Genomic DNA, 17,914 nt, shown 5'->3' on the forward strand with positions numbered 1-17,914 from the left:
GCTGGAACAATACACTTTTCTCATGATTAGATTTTTCCCAGTTTTCTTTTTTTTTGTTTTTGGTTCCAATTCAATTTAAATTTTGATTTCTAAGTATTGCAGATTTTTAGTTTATAAACAGCAGACCATGTGAAAAAATTGCATGGTGACCACGTTCACAGACTATATCATGGGCCATATTTCCCAAATAAGAAAAAAACAACTGTGTGTCACTTTTTAATATTTATTCAGCTGCAATATAGTTGAAGAAGCTGTTTGAACTCATACTCTTGTTTCAAAAGCTTGAACTGCATATGAAAGTGCTTGTTTGGGTGTCTGTTGGCTTGCTGCTGCCATACATTTGGGTATTAGCTCTGCATCTACCTAAGGATAATAACTTGCCAGGTTACAATTTTTAAAATTTCTGAACCAGTATTCCTGCATTAAAAAAGTACACCTGAAAGATCAAAATACCACATTGAAAAATCACTTAAAAAGACCCAAAGGTGCTTCCAAAACCATTGTTTTCCTTGATTCTGCTTTTTTTTTTTTTATGCTTTCAAGTTAAATGATGCATTATCTATATTTGCTTTATTCTTATTTTTACTTTCTCTTCTATCCAAGGTTTCCTTTCTTGTATGAATTTGTGAAAAGAAAAAATATTTATTAAGCTCAGTACTTCTTAGTGATAGTATTTAAGGCTTATCAAATAGGGCTTGATTATTAGACATTTTGTGGGAAAGCTTTTGCCTGAGCACAGATGTTGCAGGCTAAGCCGTGTATCCAACACGCCGCAGTGCAGAGGTGCTATGAAGGGTGCTGAAGGGCATTGGTCCCTCTGAGCCTCTAATGAGCCCAGTGGTTGTACATGTAGGACAGCTAAACCAGGTTATGGCATTAATAATGTAACATTGCACCTCAAGAGGTGAAATATAGAGACGGTGCAATCTTCTGGGCCCCCCATTAAATAGCAAAGCATCTCTGTATGCAGACAATAAAGTAGAACAGTTTGAGTGCATGAAACACTCGAGGCAGTCAGAGACATGACTATGATGTGATTTAAACCCTGCAAGTTGTCATTGTATCATAGTGTCTTGTGAGGAAATTCATTTTTCACCTGATGTTTTATGCTGAACTGGAGGGTGACCAGATGCTAAAAATAACTAATCCTCTCCTCTTGGAGTTGAACTTCTGTCTTTTCCATTTGAGCTCTTGTAATTATCTTCTTTGGCTGCTGGATTTATGCTGTGTCACTCTTTCATGGTGGTTTCTCATCTCTTGTGTCGACTTCATCCGTATCAAGGCATGTCGTTTAATTGTGGATTCTGCTCATGATGCTGCTACTGCAGCAGGAATAATTTATAGCAACTTCTCTGTGTATGAGAAGGCCTGCACTCTGTGTGTAAGTGTGTTTTCTGCTCTAATTCCTACTGTGTGTGTGTGTGTGTGTGTGTGTGTGTGTGTGTGTGTGTGTGTGTGTGTGTGTGTGTGTGTGTGCGCGCGCGCGCGTGCGTGGATGTGGGTAGAACTGGGAGCAATGTGAGAAAGGCATAGATCTGTCACTGGAAAAGCTGAGGGCCTTTAAGAAGAAGTTGTCCGTGCCGCTGCCTGATCATCATGAGGAGCTTCACTCAGAGCAAATCAGATGCAAGGTGAGAACCACACACACACACACACACACATTTAAAAACAATTAAAATGTATCATTCTTTTCATATTTTGTGTATTTTTTTGCATTCTCCTTCATTTACTTTTTTTTAATCATTACAACACAAGCTCACTGTGTTGCTTTGTTTCTCTTTTTCACACACACCACATACCCACACACACACACACACATCCAAAGACTCAGACTTGTCCTCACATTGCCTCTAATCTCATTGTTAGGACAAACAGATAAAGAGGCAGATCATTTTTATCCATGTGTTTGCTGTTGTGTGACCTTGCTTGTCTAGTATTTTGGATGATTGGATGGTATACACCTGTCTGGTGTATAAGTTATCCTTAAACTGTTACGAGGATGATGGATGTTGGTATTCTGTTTTCTTCATTTGTTTCATGATAAATCTTCTAATTTTTGTGCACCTCCCCAAAAAAAAAACCCCAAAAAAACCAAAACATTTTTGCAACGTCCAGCTCATTTTAACCATTGCAAGACTGCATTCATGCATGCATAGCACGTCTTCAGCTCCTCAGGGAGGAAGAGGAGCAGGGAGGAGGAGGAGGACTGAGTGTAGCTGCACATAGCATCAGCTGAGGAGAGAGGGGGTGGGGAGGGAGAAGGAGAGAGAGAGAGAGACTGCATGCACATGACAAAGCGAGAGCACATCCCTGTTTGCCGTGGGGGTGTATTTGTGTGTATGTGCTTGTGTGTGCGTGTTGCATAATGGAGACGCTCTCTGGTTCCACAAATGATTACACCACAGTAGAGTCGTCACAGTGACGAAGGAGGAGATGCAAGGTTAGAAGCCTCTTTTGCTTTATGCTGCTTTTAACCTTGAATTTAATGGTTTTAATCTTATAAACTGCAGGATTTTTTTTCTATTTTGAGAAGGCGCTACTGGATACTTGCAATCGGCTATCTGTCTTTTTTTGTTTGCATTTTGCTGCCATTTCTAGTTTTGTAGCAGCTGCACTCAGCCTCAGTAGCTGTGTTGGTTTCTTGCATGTTATGTCAGAGGCTGCTTGTTATAAGAGAGTAAATCCCTCCCAGCAGACTGGTTTCTGTCTCTACATTTTTTTTTTTTGCTATGGATGCAGGAGCTGGAGAACAGCGTGGAAGGCTGGACCGAAGATCATAATTCCTTGATCAAGCTGAGGAATTCCTTGGGGGGCGTGGTCACTACAGATGACATCACAGTACTACAGGAGCGCCTCCAGCTGCTACAGCGCCAGTGGGAGGAGATCTGCCACCAGGTGAATACACACAATACACATGCCTACAGTTTTCACCGGGTAGTGTTTTCTGAGTATTTTTAGACTTACCAATGCTTGTGTCTTCTCAGTCTCCTGACTTTACTGCATTCAAGTTAGAATAGGCATCCATAAGAGATGGATAGTAAAAATATCTTTTCTGAATTTATGATTTTTACATTTCTGTTTCCTTAACTGTGTTAAATAGATTTTTTTTCTGCATAACTATCATCTGCAAAGTTAAAATTTTCACCAGAAGAAATTATTCTGTCCTTTAGAGACTCTACCCTCAAAACAGTTAATTGAAAATGGTTTTTCTGTGATGTATATCAATCACTGTGTAACATTACAGGCAGTGATTCACTTTGTGTTATGCCTGACCAGTGAATAATATAATGAAGTGTCGATCTAAAAGTGTTTGATCAATCAGCAGAGTGGGCCTTGGAAGCGGCCTTGAAAAGACAGGAAACATGTAGATATTCTATGAAACACCCAAAACCACATAATATCGGCATATCTTTATGTAGAATAAATTTTTAAAGGCGGTAAAGTGTTAATAACTGTGTTGTACTCGACAGAGTAAGAGTGCAGCTGTGCTAACGTCCCATATTCATGGTGAAGACGGCATATAAAACAGAACCAGTTGGTATTGTGAGCCTGTGGAGTTGCAGGAATTGGTTGTTGGATAATGAAGAAGGAATTTAGTGCATTCTGGTTAATAGCTGAGTTGCTGATTTTATCTTCCACTAATCGACCTTATGTTCTTTCAGGTTTTTGTAGCTATTACACCACTTCCTTTTATTATTCTCCCTCTGATGCTTTGTTTTTACCTCGTGTCTTCTGTCCAAAAGTCACCCTGTCTCCTCCTTTTGTCTCCTCAGCTTTCCCTGCGCAGGCAGCAGGTGAGTGAGAAGCTGAATGAGTGGGCCGTTTTCAATGAGAAGAACAAGGAACTGTGTGAGTGGCTCACGCAGATGGAGAGCAAAGTCTCTCAGAATGGCGACATCAGTATTGAAGAGATGATTGAAAAGCTGCGTAAGGTAATTTTAGCAAATGGTCTTGCCATAGAAGATGTAAGACAATGTTTATCAGACACCTCCCTGCATTAACCTGCTCTGTGTTTCTTCGCCAGGACTACCAAGAGGAGATCAGTGTAGCTCAGGAGAACAAACAGCAGCTGCAGGTGATGGGCGAGCGCCTTGCCAGGGCCAGCCAAGACAGCAAGGCGGCCGAGATTCAGCATAAACTCAACAAAGTCAGCGAGCGCTGGCAGCACCTGCTGGACCTCATCGCAGCTAGGTGGGTGAACAAGAAATCCTGTGAGGAGATTATTAGTTGGTGTTGTCTTTCACAAAATGTACAGGCATGTTGGCAGACAAGGCCAAAGATCTGAAAATGTGTCAAATGAACAAGATTTTAATTAGCAGAGAATATGATGATACTCAGTTAAAAGAATAAAGTTATGTCTAAAAAGAAATACTGCGACAGGTAAAAGTGCACTGCTGCTGAGACATCTAAGCTTGCTGCAGCTGTTTTCTTTCCACTGGACATCCACTCTGTGGAGCTGCACACTGACAGTCCTTATTTCTCTTCGACTCTCTGAATCTTTTTGCACTCACCCACCAAAGTTGGAGCTTAAGTTCCTCCAAAATGCACTTTGAAACTGTTGCAGGTTCATAGGATTCACACTATTTATGCTCCCATTTGGATGGAAAAAACCACAGAAAAGATTAATCTTTTTTCATTCCACTATTCCAGCTGCTGTCCTCTGGCTGTCCTCTGGCTGTCGCCATCTGGGACTGTATTGAAGGAGGAAATAAGGGGAGAAATGTTTCTGACCTCATGCAGACAGCTGCATCCTCCCTTTACTAAAAACAGAAGAATTTCTTGTTTTGGTCGAGTGAAAAACATATTTTTAGTTTCTCTACTTTTTCCTTTTGGACTAATAGGACCAATACAAATATACTTAAGATGACATTTATGCCAGACTTTTCATTTTACGCACAGTCCACTGAAATGCACACACAAGCATGCAGTATTCAGCGTTTGCTCATCTTTGCTCTCTGCCACAGCCCAGCTCTGCAGCACATGCCTCTGACTGTAAGTCTAATTTTAGGAGCAGCATTTGTCACTCTCAGGCACTCACACACAAACACACACACACACACACACACACACAGACACAGGCCTGTTTGGAGTTCTCTTTTTAACCTTGGAGAGCAACAGTTGACAAGTCACAGTTGTGCTACCCCCCACCCCCCACTACTTGCTGGTCCTCCCACTCTGCAGTGTTTAGAAAGAGTCCCATGTGGAGTCTGCATATGAAAGAGAGGACTGTTTGAATCGACACACTAACTTATCCTGACATTAAGGTTGTCTCTGGGAATTCCGCTCACCCATGGTTTTGGATTTAGGGACTGATAATATGGCAGGATGTTCGAGCGAGGAGGATCTGCCGGACTGCGACTGCGATGTCAACAGGCAGGATATGATAACAATCCAAGGCTACTTTTTGTGATGAAATTTAAGATAATTTTCTGCTTGATGTTGCTTTACCACTTTCTGATAGTGTTTGGAATTACACAGATAGAGCAGAATAACACGTTCATGGTGTGAAAATATCTGAAACAGCTTGTCATTACTTAAACTTTCTTTTTCTTTTTTTCTTTTTTTTTAGCAAAAGTGTTTATCTGCACTGCAAACAGTGTTTGTTTATGAATTTGTTGCACACTTATGGAACTGGTTGCATTAATGTTTAAAATGGATTTCCCTACATTTGTTTCAACCAGTTTGCATTTCCACCACACTCCTGATGAGTGAAAAAAAGTGTCATATTCTGAGTGTCATATAAGACCCACTTTAATAAAGCTGTCCAAATTGAAGTTGCATTGTGAAATTTCTAACAACCAAAATACTATGCAGAATTTAAAACATGTAGTATTACAGCACCTTCTCCTTGGAATAATGCATTCAGTCCTAAAAGAAGAGTAATAAAGTCCCACTTCATGCACCATATCTTTGAATTGTTTTTCACTATAGCTTGTTCGTGCATTGAAGAACTGCTGCAGCTTTAATTCTTATCAAAAGAAATCAAATTTAAGAGATACTTAATTAAAGTTTTAGACATTTGTTAATGAACTCCGGCAACGTGAGGCATTCCTGCACCGGACTATGTAAACAAACCTGGGGTGAAGTTGAATCATTGTGCAGAGCTTGACTACAAGCTGCTGGATCCCATTTAATCTGAATTAGGTGTGCTGGAGTAGGGAAGCATCCAAGACCTGCAGAACCAGAGTGTGAGACCAGTTCACCAATCATAAGAGTTTGTGGGCGACAAATGTTGTCTTCATTTTATCTTAGTTGAAAAATGACAGCCCTTCAGGTCCAAAACTATCCCCAGTAGTTGTGCAGTGTTTAAAAAAGGTTTTTTTTTATCAGTGTTGTGATGTGAAACACAACTCTCCATGATCATCAACAGTAAATAGACTTGAAGGGGGGTTTTCTGTGGGCTTCATACCTCGAACTGTTCTGTAGTTTTTTAGTTATGTTGAATGATAAGTTCTTAATCCATCAAAACTTTTTTTTTTAAATTTTATTTTAATGCATTCCAATATTGTTATGCCTTTATACCAGATATCAGGGATATATTCTCAATAGACTTGATTGAGAAGTTACTTATTTAGTATGTTTTTGTGGCCGTGTAAAGCTGAATTTCCTCTCTGGTTTTTTTGCTGTACCAGGGTGAAGAAGTTGCGGGAGACTCTGGTGGCAGTCCAGCAGTTAGACAAAAACATGAGTGGCTTGCGTTCTTGGCTTTCCCACATCGAGACTGAGCTCTCCAGGCCAATCGTCTACGACACCTGTGACGATCATGAAATTCAGAGGAAACTCAACCAACAGCAGGCAAGCGAATGCACATGCAGTCCTAAGATCCACAAGCAGACCAAACTGTTGATGCTGATCTTGCAGAACTTGACAACACAAATGTAGACTTTATGTTTTTTTTTTTACTAAAAAAAACAAACAAATCTGCACAGTATGATTTTTTTTTTGTCTGTAAAGACCAAATTGTTGTTGAAATTCATGACTCATTCAGCAGTGGTGGAAAATATGCCACACAGAAGCACGTGAGAATATCATCCTGACTCATGCCAACAGTGCTAGCTGTTTGTTTAAAGTCAGCTCAGTGTAGGTGTCAAACACCCTGCTGCCAAGATGCTGCTCTAAATCTGGACTGGATTCGGAGACCCCACTGACCTCCTTTCTCTCCAGAGCTGCAGAGTTAGCTTGCATGTGGATTTACTGTAGTATAGCACAGTGTGTGCTATTATGAGACATTTAATGGGTACATATGAGATATTTTTCCATCATGCCGCATAAAAAGTAGCAGTCCAGAGCAAAGCAAAGCAAAACCAACACGTGCGCCGCAGGACGTCAGTTATTATGGTGCATCTTTTGCAGGATCTGCAGCGGGACATAGAAAAACACAGCACAGGTGTGGCGTCAGTGTTGAACCTGTGTGAAGTCCTGCTGCATGACTGCGATGCCTGCTCTACGGAGACAGAATGTGACTCCATCCAGCAGGCCACCAGGGGGCTGGACAGACGCTGGAGGAACATCTGTGCCATGTCCATGGAGAGGAGGCTCAAGTCAGTACTGCTTAAATTTAAACAAACAGAAGACAAACCCTGACCCTCGACAGATCATAGAGACATAATCATGTGTAGTCATGTGTTTCACTTTACTTCCCTCGTTTCTTGGCTTTTTTTGTGCAGGATTGAAGAAACGTGGAGGTTGTGGCAGAAATTTCTAGATGACTACTCCAGATTTGAGGATTGGCTAAAAACTTCAGAAAAAACAGCTGCTTTGCCCAACTCCTCTGGAGTTCTCTACACCATCGCTAAAGAGGAGCTCAAGAAGTTTGAGGTACAATTCATTACTGCATTTGCATTTCTGAATTACACTGTTAACTCCAAAGACAGACTGCTAATGTACTGGTTTTGCCTATTTATAAGTGGATTTGCAGTTGCAATTAATAGTGCAAAAGATAAGTGCAAATATTTGTTTTTCTTGAAGTTTCCTGTCAAATAAAAACAAAAGTACAGAGAAACTTCTGACAAATGGTTACTGGCCTACCGAGGAAATGGAGAGAAAGATGAGTGTCATGTTGCTTAAACTCGTTTGCACTGGTCTGTTCAGCTGCTCCTGTCCATCACTGTGCACGTGCACATTCCTACCAGCTAAAGCTCCAGCCAAGACCACTCCTATCTGCTTTCCTCCTGCCCGACTGCCTGACAACCTAGTTCTTATTAAATGCAAAATTTTTTAAGATTTAAAGATAAAAACCTAAACAGCTGAAAATTGCATTCAGTTAATTTATTCAGGACTTAATTGTCTGATTGTTTGGATTGTAAAGTGATTTCTTTGTGGTTATGCATGTAAAAACTGATGCTTAAGCCGGATACATGCTGTGTCTGAAGTCATAACGTGTGTTTTTTCAAAGGCCTTCCAGCGCCAGGTGCAGGAATGCCTCACACAGCTGGAACTCATCAACAAACAATACCGTCGGCTGGCCCGGGAGAACCGCACGGACTCCTCCTGTCGTCTCAGAGAGATGGTGCATGATGGGAACCGACGATGGGATAACCTGCAGAGAAGGGTGGTGGCCATCCTGCGCAGACTCAAGGTAGCATAGTCTGAGCTTCTGGCTTAAGGGCTGTGAGGTTATGAGATTAGTTTGCATTGCATGGGCATAAAGTCTTTATTTTACTACTTTTAATTGAAAGCTATGATTGAGAATGCCTTCACCCTACTAGCTCTATTAAGAAAAACTCATGTATGAAGAAAAAACCACCAAAGCACATCTGCATTTTATTTTATACAGCACTTCATTAGCCAGAGGGAGGAATTTGAGACGGCGCGGGACAGCATCTTGGTGTGGCTCACTGAGATGGACCTCCAGCTAACCAACATAGAGCACTTCTCCGAATGTGATGTACAGGCTAAAATCAAACAGCTCCGGGTAAGAACAAGCGTCTTGTTTAAATACATGTAAAAAAAAAATCTGATAAACTTGATCATTTTAACATTTCCCATTGAGCTTGGCTCAAATATCATAAGAATATGATGTTATTTTGTCAAAAACATATCAAAATATATTTGTGTTTATGTAGGCGTTTCAGCAAGAGATTTACTTAAACACGGCAAAGATTGAGCTGGTGTTCAGGCAGGGCGAAGCTCTGATTGAGAAGAGTGAACCTCTGGACGCCGCTGTCATTGAAGAGGAGCTGGAGGAGCTGCAGAGATACTGTCAGGAGGTGTTTGGACGAGTGGACAGATACTACAAGAAGCTCACGCGATTGCCTGTAAGCGACTGCAATCTCACCTAATAATGACATGAATATTTCTACAATGAATATGTCGAAATGTGCTGAGTGCAGTCGCTTTTTATCTGCTCCTCTCAGCTGGTAGACGATGAACTAGACGGTTCAGACAGAGAGTTGGATATGGAAGAAGGTGGAGATCTTTCCGAGCTGCAGTGGGGCGACTCTTCTGTACCGCGAACGCCCAGCCGTCCAGCCTCGGGCGCAGCAGCCCTCATCCGGACTGACCGCTCAGGCCGAGACACCCCAGCCAGCTTGGACTCCATCCCCTTAGAGTGGGACCACGACTACGACCTGAGCAGAGGTCTGGAGAGTCCTGGAGGACGAGGAAACGGGGAGAGGAGCAGAGGGCAAGAGGAGGAGGATGAGTGTCTGAGGACAACCGCCACGGTGCTGTCAGGTTGGTCTGACTTACAATCAACGATTCTGCACTCAACCGTTATTTCAAGAGTTGATCATTTCTTAACCCTAAACATTTAGGAAATATGGTGGTCATGACTTTGATGATAAAGCTGAATTAGCACTCTTACTTTAAATAATTTGTTTTCGAGCTTAAGAGTCTTTAAAACACACAAAACACAGCAAACCAGAGATAGAGCAGGCAGAAGAAGGGATCTGAGGCAAACATTACAAACTAGCATCACTGCCAACTCACTGTGGCTGGCCACATATAACACACTCATTCCTATATTATAAGTAGTGTATGATGTGTCTTTCTCCCCAGATGTAGTTATCCCAGAGAGCCCAGAGGCCTATATAAAACTGACTGAGAACACACTGAAATCGTCCTCTGGTATGAAACACCATGAGTTAGGGAAGCATGCCAAACTGAATTTTCTTTTTTATTTTGGTAACAGATTTTAACATCATTCAGGCTAAATGGTCCACCATCCACAAAAACCTTTTTATAGTTGCATGTCTATCTGACATCATCACTAAGTGCTTCTCTCAGTCACTACATGCTTTTTTTTTTCTTTACTTCTCATTAACATCATTCAAAACAAGCATAAAAAAAATCTGATTTCAGTTTTCCTGTCTGTGGTGACTTGTCTGTGTGCTGCATGTCAGACTAATGCATGACATTTGGGCATCGTTATACATTAACAGCATGTTAACAAAAAAGCCTTTGCAAAAAAAAAAGAAGAAAAGGTATCAAGTTTCCTTAAACCGCTTATGGTTTCTGTTCAGGTGAGCCAGGCCAGCTCGAGGCCAGTCTGAGACAACTAGACCAGGCTCTGGATGCAGGACGCTACCACCTGCAGCAGAGAGAGGCCTCTGCCAGCCGCTCCAGCTCCGACATCGACTCCACATACATGGGCTATGTGAGTCTTCCCCATCTTTATCAGCACACAGGATCCTTTCTTAAATCAAAGATGAGCGATCAGTGTTTTATTGTATGAAATTTCACACCTGATATGTTTTCTCTTGCGTCTTCTTTGTATAGACTGAATTACTACTTTCTTCTCAAAGAAAACAAAACTGTTGAAATCACATTAAACATGGTTAATCCTCACAGATGCGCCTTATGGGAGAGTGTCGCAGCAATATAGATGCAGTGAAGAGAGCAGAGGAAGAGCTCACCGAAGAAGAAGATGACATGCTGGGACTCACAAACCCCACCAGCACAGACACACAGAGCGCTGGTCAGTTGATCGGACACACGCTCTGCAGCTCGCTGTTCACTGTTAACTGTATTAGTTAATTTGGTTTTTCTTATGTGAAGGTGTAATCGAGCGCTGGGAGCTGATCCAGGCCCAGTCTCTTAGTGAGAAACTTCGACACAAACAGAACCTACAGCAGTGGCAGCAGCTGATCTCAGATCTGCAGACCATGAGGGCCTGGTTGGGTCAGTCAGAGGCCGAGCTCAGCCAGCTGCGAGGGCTTGATCTCAGCACAGACATACACATAATCCAGCAGAGAATCAAGAGGCTCAAGGTTGGTGTCGTGTATATCTGTGAGATTTGACCCGACTGAAAATTACTGGCAGTATTTTTCTTCCACAAACCTAAACATACACATACCTCAGTATTTATTCATGCCTGTAAAACATTTAGAAAGATAATAATATTCTATAAATTCACCCGTCTGCTCTCAGCTTCTGTTATCTAGCAGGACCATGCATGCTTTTCCTCAACATAACTTCAGTTTCCTTCCTTTCAGGAGCTGCAGAAAGGGATGGATGCTCACAAGTCAGAGGTTCTGTCCATCAATCTGAGCAGTGCAGACTTCCTCCAATCAGAGCCCGACTCTGAGGAGGCATGGGAGCTGAGGGACCGGCTGAAAGAGATGAACTCTCGCTGGGATCGGCTCAGTGCCTCGCTGGAGGACTGGAGAGAGGAACTGCAGAGAGCCCTGATGCAGTGCCAGGTACTCTGAAACAGGCTGCAGCATAATCATCATGACTTCATTACTGCAGGTTTCTTATTCCAAGCTGCATCGCTGCTGCACAAAATAACTTTGTAATACAAATCACATCTTTGTCTTGATCTTTGTCAAGAAGAGTATTTACTGGAAATTTTCAACAAAGCAAATTCAGAATGACAGAATGCATGCATGCTGTGTCTTGGCACAAAAGTTTTTCATGATCTAAATGACTTATCTTCATTTTCTCTCCTCATTTCAAGCTTTTTTTTTTTTTTTTAAATTGGTCCTTACCATCTAATGTCAACATTTTCTGCTAAAGATAAAGAATAGAGAAGCAAAATACAGTCTGATTTGATTTAAAACAAATAAAATTCAAAGACATTTTTATTTTTTAGGAGTTTCATGAGATGAGCCACGGCCTGTTGCTGTGGCTGGAGAACATTGACCGCAGGAGGAACGAGGTGGTGCCCATTCCTCTAAAAGCCAGTCGTGAAACGCTGCGAGCTCATCACAAAACACTAAGGGTATGTCTCTTTTATATCTGCTTTGTATATGTTGTCCTATTAATTATATAAATTAATGGCGGCTCAGTGGTTAAAAAAAAATCATGGTTGGGGTAATAAATGCAAAATTATCCAAAATATTAGCAAGAAAATGTGGGTTGACATTATCATATCAACAGCATCACATTCCTGGAGAGTTTATTTTTTTCACACTTCATGATTTACTGGTGAAAACAAAATAATAATTACTTTTCATGAAGCAATAAAGTCCAAAGCACTCTGAGAAAAAGAATGAAAAAGATTAAAAGTGTGTGAGAAGACAGCAGAAACTGCCCCCCAAAAAATGAGGAATTCCTAAAACCTTGTAAGAAAGTAAAGAGAAATCCCACTGTGTAAAAATACATATGCTCAGTGTTGACTCCTCTGTCTACTTTATCGTCCTGTAGCAAATAAAACGTGAGCTGCTGGACTCGCAGCAGAAAGTGTCGTCCCTTCAGGAGCTGTCGGCCCACCTGCTGGTCAACATTAAACCTCAGACTCTGCAGGCACAGACCTTGGAGCAGACCCAGCTTCAGGGGAGCGAATGTCTGGAGGCCCAGGAGAAGGTCCACGTTATCTGGAACAGACTAAAACTCCTACTGAAGGAGATCAGTTCAGACCTTGAGGGACTGGAGAAGAGACTGGAGGCCATGGACACACAGCAGGTCAGAGGATGTAGACCTCAGTCTGACAGCAGGATGTGTTACTTTGCTTTTCTTTTGGTCTGATTACTGACATCACTGCTGTTATTATTTTCAGTCTTGCATACCTGTTCCTGCGGACAAACCAGAAATCTGTGGATCTGCTGGTTCTAGGTCAGAGGTGACCATCCAAAGTCGCAAACGACTGGTAATGTCCTTCCTCATAATGTCCAGTAGGGGGCATCAGCCTTTGAGTTCAACATTAATTAACATCACTTTCCTAATGCTGAAACTCTGTTCTCTCATCCATTTAGACCTTTCATAGATAATCCCACCCTTTTATTTTTGATTATGAAAATGTTTCTCCCTCTGCAAATGCTCTGCTAACATGTACATGAAAAATATTGTTGATAACCCCTCCCACCACCCCATTTTATGAGATGTTTTTGCTGCCCCACACCATGTTGATCTGCCAAAATTACAAGAAAACCTGGCTTTTCTTTTTATTATCAAATCCTCATTAACTTTTACTTTTTTTAATATATAAAAAATAAAACTGTTTTATCATTAATAACTGCTTTATGTTAAATTTCATGAGCTTATGCTGGCTGAATGTTTTTAGTCTTGAGAAGCCGGTTTTCTTGGTTCAGGAATTCAGTCACCGTCACAAATTATGTTGCTTATGACTCCTAGCAATGTTATGGCTCTTTTTATGTTGGTGTTTTTCTCTCATCTGAAGCTTTGTCTTTATTTGCCCTTGACTGAAACATTCTTTTCTTTCTTTTACCCCTCCCTGCTCATTACGTGGTACAGCCTCGAGGCAAAAGTAGTCAGGCCCACCCAGGACACCCTGAGAGCGGCCCGCGCCACAGGTACCTCTCTCCTGGACTCTAGAAACATGGGATGATGATGGAACAAGGCTGCGCCTGCCTAGAATCTTAATGTTTTTCTTTTTATTTCAAAAGGGAAAAAAGCAAAACAAACCAATTTCCTCTTAAAGCACTTAAAAACAATCCATACTGGATCTAATGTTAAGATTTGGTGTTACCAGTTTGTTTTAGTTAGCTTTAACTCAGCGTTCCATGATCTTCCCTCGCTCTAGAGACCATGTTGTCAACTCTTTAATGAGCCGGGAATCGCCGACATCAGGCTGCTCCCTTTCTCCTTTAAATGTTTTATTTCCCTGCTTCTCTTTGCCTTGCTGCTTTCTGAATGGCATCATGAAATACCTTTTGCTTATCCCTCCTGACTGACTTTGTAGTACTCTCTTCATCCACTAGATGGCCCTAACTCTGCCTCAGCTCCCAAGTCTTTAGCTTTGTTTTTCTTTCTCATGCTTCCTTCCTGTTTCATTCTCTTCATAATTTTACAGCAGGATATGATGCTTTAACTCCTGCCGGGTTTCCTGCTCCTTTGACTCCCACTCTCTCCTCCATTTCCACTCTTGACCTTTTAACCCACCCAGTTCTGACTCTCTTATCATTTTTAACTTTTCTTACTTTCATTAACACAGAGATCTGGTGAAGACTCAGCCTAAACTAGTCTTGCCACAAGTGTTGAAGCAAGAAATAATATTTTTGTTTCCCCCTGATAGCATCATATGTATGAGAGGCAGAAACAAGCCAAGCAGGGATTGGTGATACTCTTTACAGCTGCAGAATTGTAGAAAAGCTAAATGAAACTGACCGCAAAGTGAGTAGATGAAGGGATGTGAGGGTGATTGACCCTCCTTCATCTTCGGTGAGGATGAGTCACAGTGAGAACATAATGTTCCTCCCCTTGAAACTTGGCTCCAACTGTGAAACTCTCCAGAGAGATTTTTTGGCATTTCTCCTTCTTGTTTGGAATGATACGTGGCATTGAACTCTCACATAGTCGGCTCAAAAAACCAGAGTACCCCACCCCACCCCGTCCCCCTCTGGAGAGTCACAGCCCACTATCCACAAATGGTTTTTTGTTCAAATCTTTGTTGTGCTTGTGGTTGTTGTGCGTGCACCTCTTGTGATTCTTGACCAACTTTCCTCATTGGATTTTGGATTTATTTACTAAATTTCTGTGTTTTTACGTTGCTTCTTGTTGAGTTTGTGTTGTTTATTCCCACTCTTGCCATAGATGAGTAAAACAGTATTTGCAAACCTTATTTTTAGCATAATATCTTCACTAGGTTAACCTGTTTTTGTTTTTTTGTTTTTTTATCTTCAAGCAATTGTTTTTAATTCCCTAAAATCTCAGTCAAGACTTCAGATTTGTTCTTCTCTTGTTGTTTGTTGTATGCAGGCAACACGCAACAGCTGAAGGTTTTAATTTTCAAAACATCTGATAATTTTAGTTTTTTTCTTTTTTTAATGGATAACTTACTGAATCAAAATCCCTTTTCCAGTAACTAAAAAGCTGATGAATCAGTAAAAAACATCATTTTTTTCAGACAACATGTGATGTTTAGTTATTTATGATCAATAAAATGCTTTCCCAAGCCACAATAAGACTCTTACTAATCAACTCTGTTAAAGTTCATAAGGTTGGAGCATTTTTTCCTATTTTTTGCAAATACTTGTGAGCTCAGGTCTGCTCTCGGCTGTGTTTCACTTTTGTCTGTCTTCCTGCAGCCGGAGCAGATCACCAGGCGCCGCTGGCTGCGTTTCCTCCCGTTCTGACCTTCCGGACGGCGTCTCCTCGACAACGTCCTCCTCCTCCAGGGATCCGTCTTTCCTGCTTCGGGTCTTCAGGGCCGCACTCCCCGTCCAGCTGCTCCTGCTGCTCCTCATTGGCCTGGCCTGCCTGGTGCCCATGACGGAGGAAGACTATAGCTGCCATCACGCCAATAATTTTGCTCGCTCCTTCCATCCAATGCTGCGTTACACCAACGGACCTCCGCCCATATGAGGAGCGGCACTTTATTTTTTTTACCTACTGCTTTGCCAAGAACTCCACTGATTCCTGTGAATGTTTCCTCTTCACCCTGTGCCCTAAAGCAACTAACTCTTCCCTTGCTAGGGGGGGAGACTTGCATTATGAAGTAATTCAGAAGTGATGTGAGGACTTCTCTCACTAACATTGCACACCCACTCTCCTAAAATCACCTCATCCCTTTAAAAAAAAAAAAAAAAAATCACTTTCCGCAAAAAAAATGGACCTTCATCTGGAGACTCTTCCTCCTCAGTCCAAATATGGTGTTTTAACTTAAATGTGTATAATATTTTTAAGGTTTCTGAGCAAACCAGTGAAATCATTGAAAAACGAAACACTATTTATATACTATGTTGGGAGCCAAAGTCAGCCGTTCTTTTTGTCCATGATATCCAGTGCTGCTACTATTTATTTAGCGTTCAAACGGCTAATAGCTTGTTAGCACTGATGAAGCTAAAGCACCACCTTTAGTGTGGGATATTGTACCTGTAAATTGTAGAGTAGGCTTGCAGTTTGAGTAGCAATCATTCACAGTCTTAGGTGTGAAGAGTTTCATTCCAAAATGTCACATTTGAAGATCTGCTCAGACAAAATGACTGAAACAGCACAGAAACCCTGTGAAAAATTAGGGGTAGCCTATTTTTTTCCTTTTCAGGATTGTGCCCGTCTTTGAAAATGGAAGTCTTGACACGATGTTAAAGCTAAAAACTGAACTTCTAGCACTGTTAAAGGTACTGCACTGAAGCCCTCCAGCCAAGACGGCATACTTTTCTCCTAAAAGCCAAGGCTTGTATTCTTGTTTTTAATGTCAGTATTTAATTTGCTGGGGGAACTATGAAAAAAAAAGGTTTGCTGTCAATTAAAAGAAAAAAAACTGCTTTGTATTTTGTTTGATAAGCCTTTCAGTACAGGCAGTTATTTTTTTATCTCTCTGTTTGAGTACGCACTTGAAACTCCCCCTGCTTTTAAGAAGGCCAAACAATCACTGGTAGTGTTTTAGGTGATGGCTGTGACACGAGTGCGCTTTTTAATAACTGCGGTAATTATTCTGTGCTGATGTTCAGAGATCAGCATTATGGCAGTGTTAAAACAGAATCTGTAAAAAAAAAAAGAAAAGAAAAAAAATTGAATAATGAAAATGGTTATTTATGTATGTACAGTTTGCTAATTCATGAAAATTACTTTCTTTGCAAATAATAAAACATGAAGTATTTACTTTTGTGTATTCTTGAGCTTGATTTGTTTTACATGAACTATATATTTAAGCAGGAAATTCACTTAGAAATAGATTTTCCAAATATTCTGCAAATATTTACATGCAAAGTAAACAAACTACAATCATGCCTCGTCTGTTTGGATCTACACTTATCTCGGCCAAAGTTTAATGATCTGTTTAGTTAAAAATTTAATTTAGGACAAGATCTGCAATATTATGCATCGCCAAAGACTACGTAAAGGCTGGACAGCTCTTTTTAGACACTGAAAATAAAACTCAGGCCACAGAAAGTCTATTTTCAACTATGTAAGAAAGAAAATCATGCTGAATAGTTTAGTCCGAGCCTTTCTGGTTCTGTGTACAACCAATCATGACTGGTTTGACTGCATGAAAAGCGGAGTAAGAAAAGTCCAAGAAATCTGAGCACTTCCAGCATCTGCTTCACAAACATACAGAGTAAGAAGGTTAATAAAGCCTGGGTAACTGAACCTCCTCAGTCGCCAGGATCTCTTCAGAAGAAATGGATTGGCATACTGTGGCTAAAAGCATGAGCAGTGTGGTCTCATAGCTGGAATAAGTGTATCCTACCTCTCCATACAGACATAAAAAGAAATCTAACTTGCAACTAGCGGAGAGCAACGTGGGGTTCAGCATCTTTCCCAGGGACACTTTAAACTTGAAGACATTAGTGCCTGATCTGAAGCTACTCTGTGAAAAACATTGTCATCAGATATGGCTGTCATTTTAGGCTTTTCTTATAATCTTCTTATGTTAATCTGAGCACAATAAACATGATTTTAACTGCATGAAAAACAAAGGTTTTTTTTTTTCCATCTTCACCCAGAAGTAACTGCTGCTGTATATTATGTGTAACATGAAAGGAAACCTGTAGACAAAAATAGTTGGGAAAAAGTGGCTTGATTGTTTGATTTATAATTGTTTTTTAGTTTGCTGGTTATAATCAGACAG

At 41.0% G+C, this 17,914-nt stretch overlaps 1 protein-coding gene across 1 annotated transcript in view; it reads left to right on the top strand.

The window, feature by feature from the left end:
* The window catches only part of syne1a (spectrin repeat containing, nuclear envelope 1a), a gene marked incomplete at its 5' end in the record, with an annotated part of 122,127 nt that extends 105,380 nt beyond the window's left edge, over positions 1–16,747 (top strand). The window contains 21 exons of the mRNA XM_079255095.1: positions 1,506–1,631; positions 2,740–2,895; positions 3,774–3,932; positions 4,025–4,191; positions 6,633–6,795; positions 7,354–7,541; positions 7,668–7,818; positions 8,396–8,578; positions 8,777–8,914; positions 9,066–9,257; positions 9,357–9,675; positions 10,000–10,068; positions 10,464–10,597; positions 10,792–10,918; positions 10,999–11,210; positions 11,436–11,642; positions 12,035–12,163; positions 12,589–12,846; positions 12,941–13,030; positions 13,636–13,694; positions 15,429–16,747. Of these exons, the coding sequence (XP_079111221.1) occupies positions 1,506–1,631; positions 2,740–2,895; positions 3,774–3,932; positions 4,025–4,191; positions 6,633–6,795; positions 7,354–7,541; positions 7,668–7,818; positions 8,396–8,578; positions 8,777–8,914; positions 9,066–9,257; positions 9,357–9,675; positions 10,000–10,068; positions 10,464–10,597; positions 10,792–10,918; positions 10,999–11,210; positions 11,436–11,642; positions 12,035–12,163; positions 12,589–12,846; positions 12,941–13,030; positions 13,636–13,694; positions 15,429–15,705 (3,504 nt within the window). The 3' untranslated portion in view covers positions 15,706–16,747. The remainder of the gene's footprint in view (positions 1–1,505; positions 1,632–2,739; positions 2,896–3,773; positions 3,933–4,024; positions 4,192–6,632; positions 6,796–7,353; positions 7,542–7,667; positions 7,819–8,395; positions 8,579–8,776; positions 8,915–9,065; positions 9,258–9,356; positions 9,676–9,999; positions 10,069–10,463; positions 10,598–10,791; positions 10,919–10,998; positions 11,211–11,435; positions 11,643–12,034; positions 12,164–12,588; positions 12,847–12,940; positions 13,031–13,635; positions 13,695–15,428) is intronic.
* Positions 16,748–17,914: the final 1,167 nt, after the last annotated feature.

Source organism: Telmatherina bonti (assembly GCF_933228915.1).
Source record: "Telmatherina bonti genome assembly, chromosome: 16".
NCBI lineage: Eukaryota > Metazoa > Chordata > Actinopteri > Atheriniformes > Telmatherinidae > Telmatherina > Telmatherina bonti.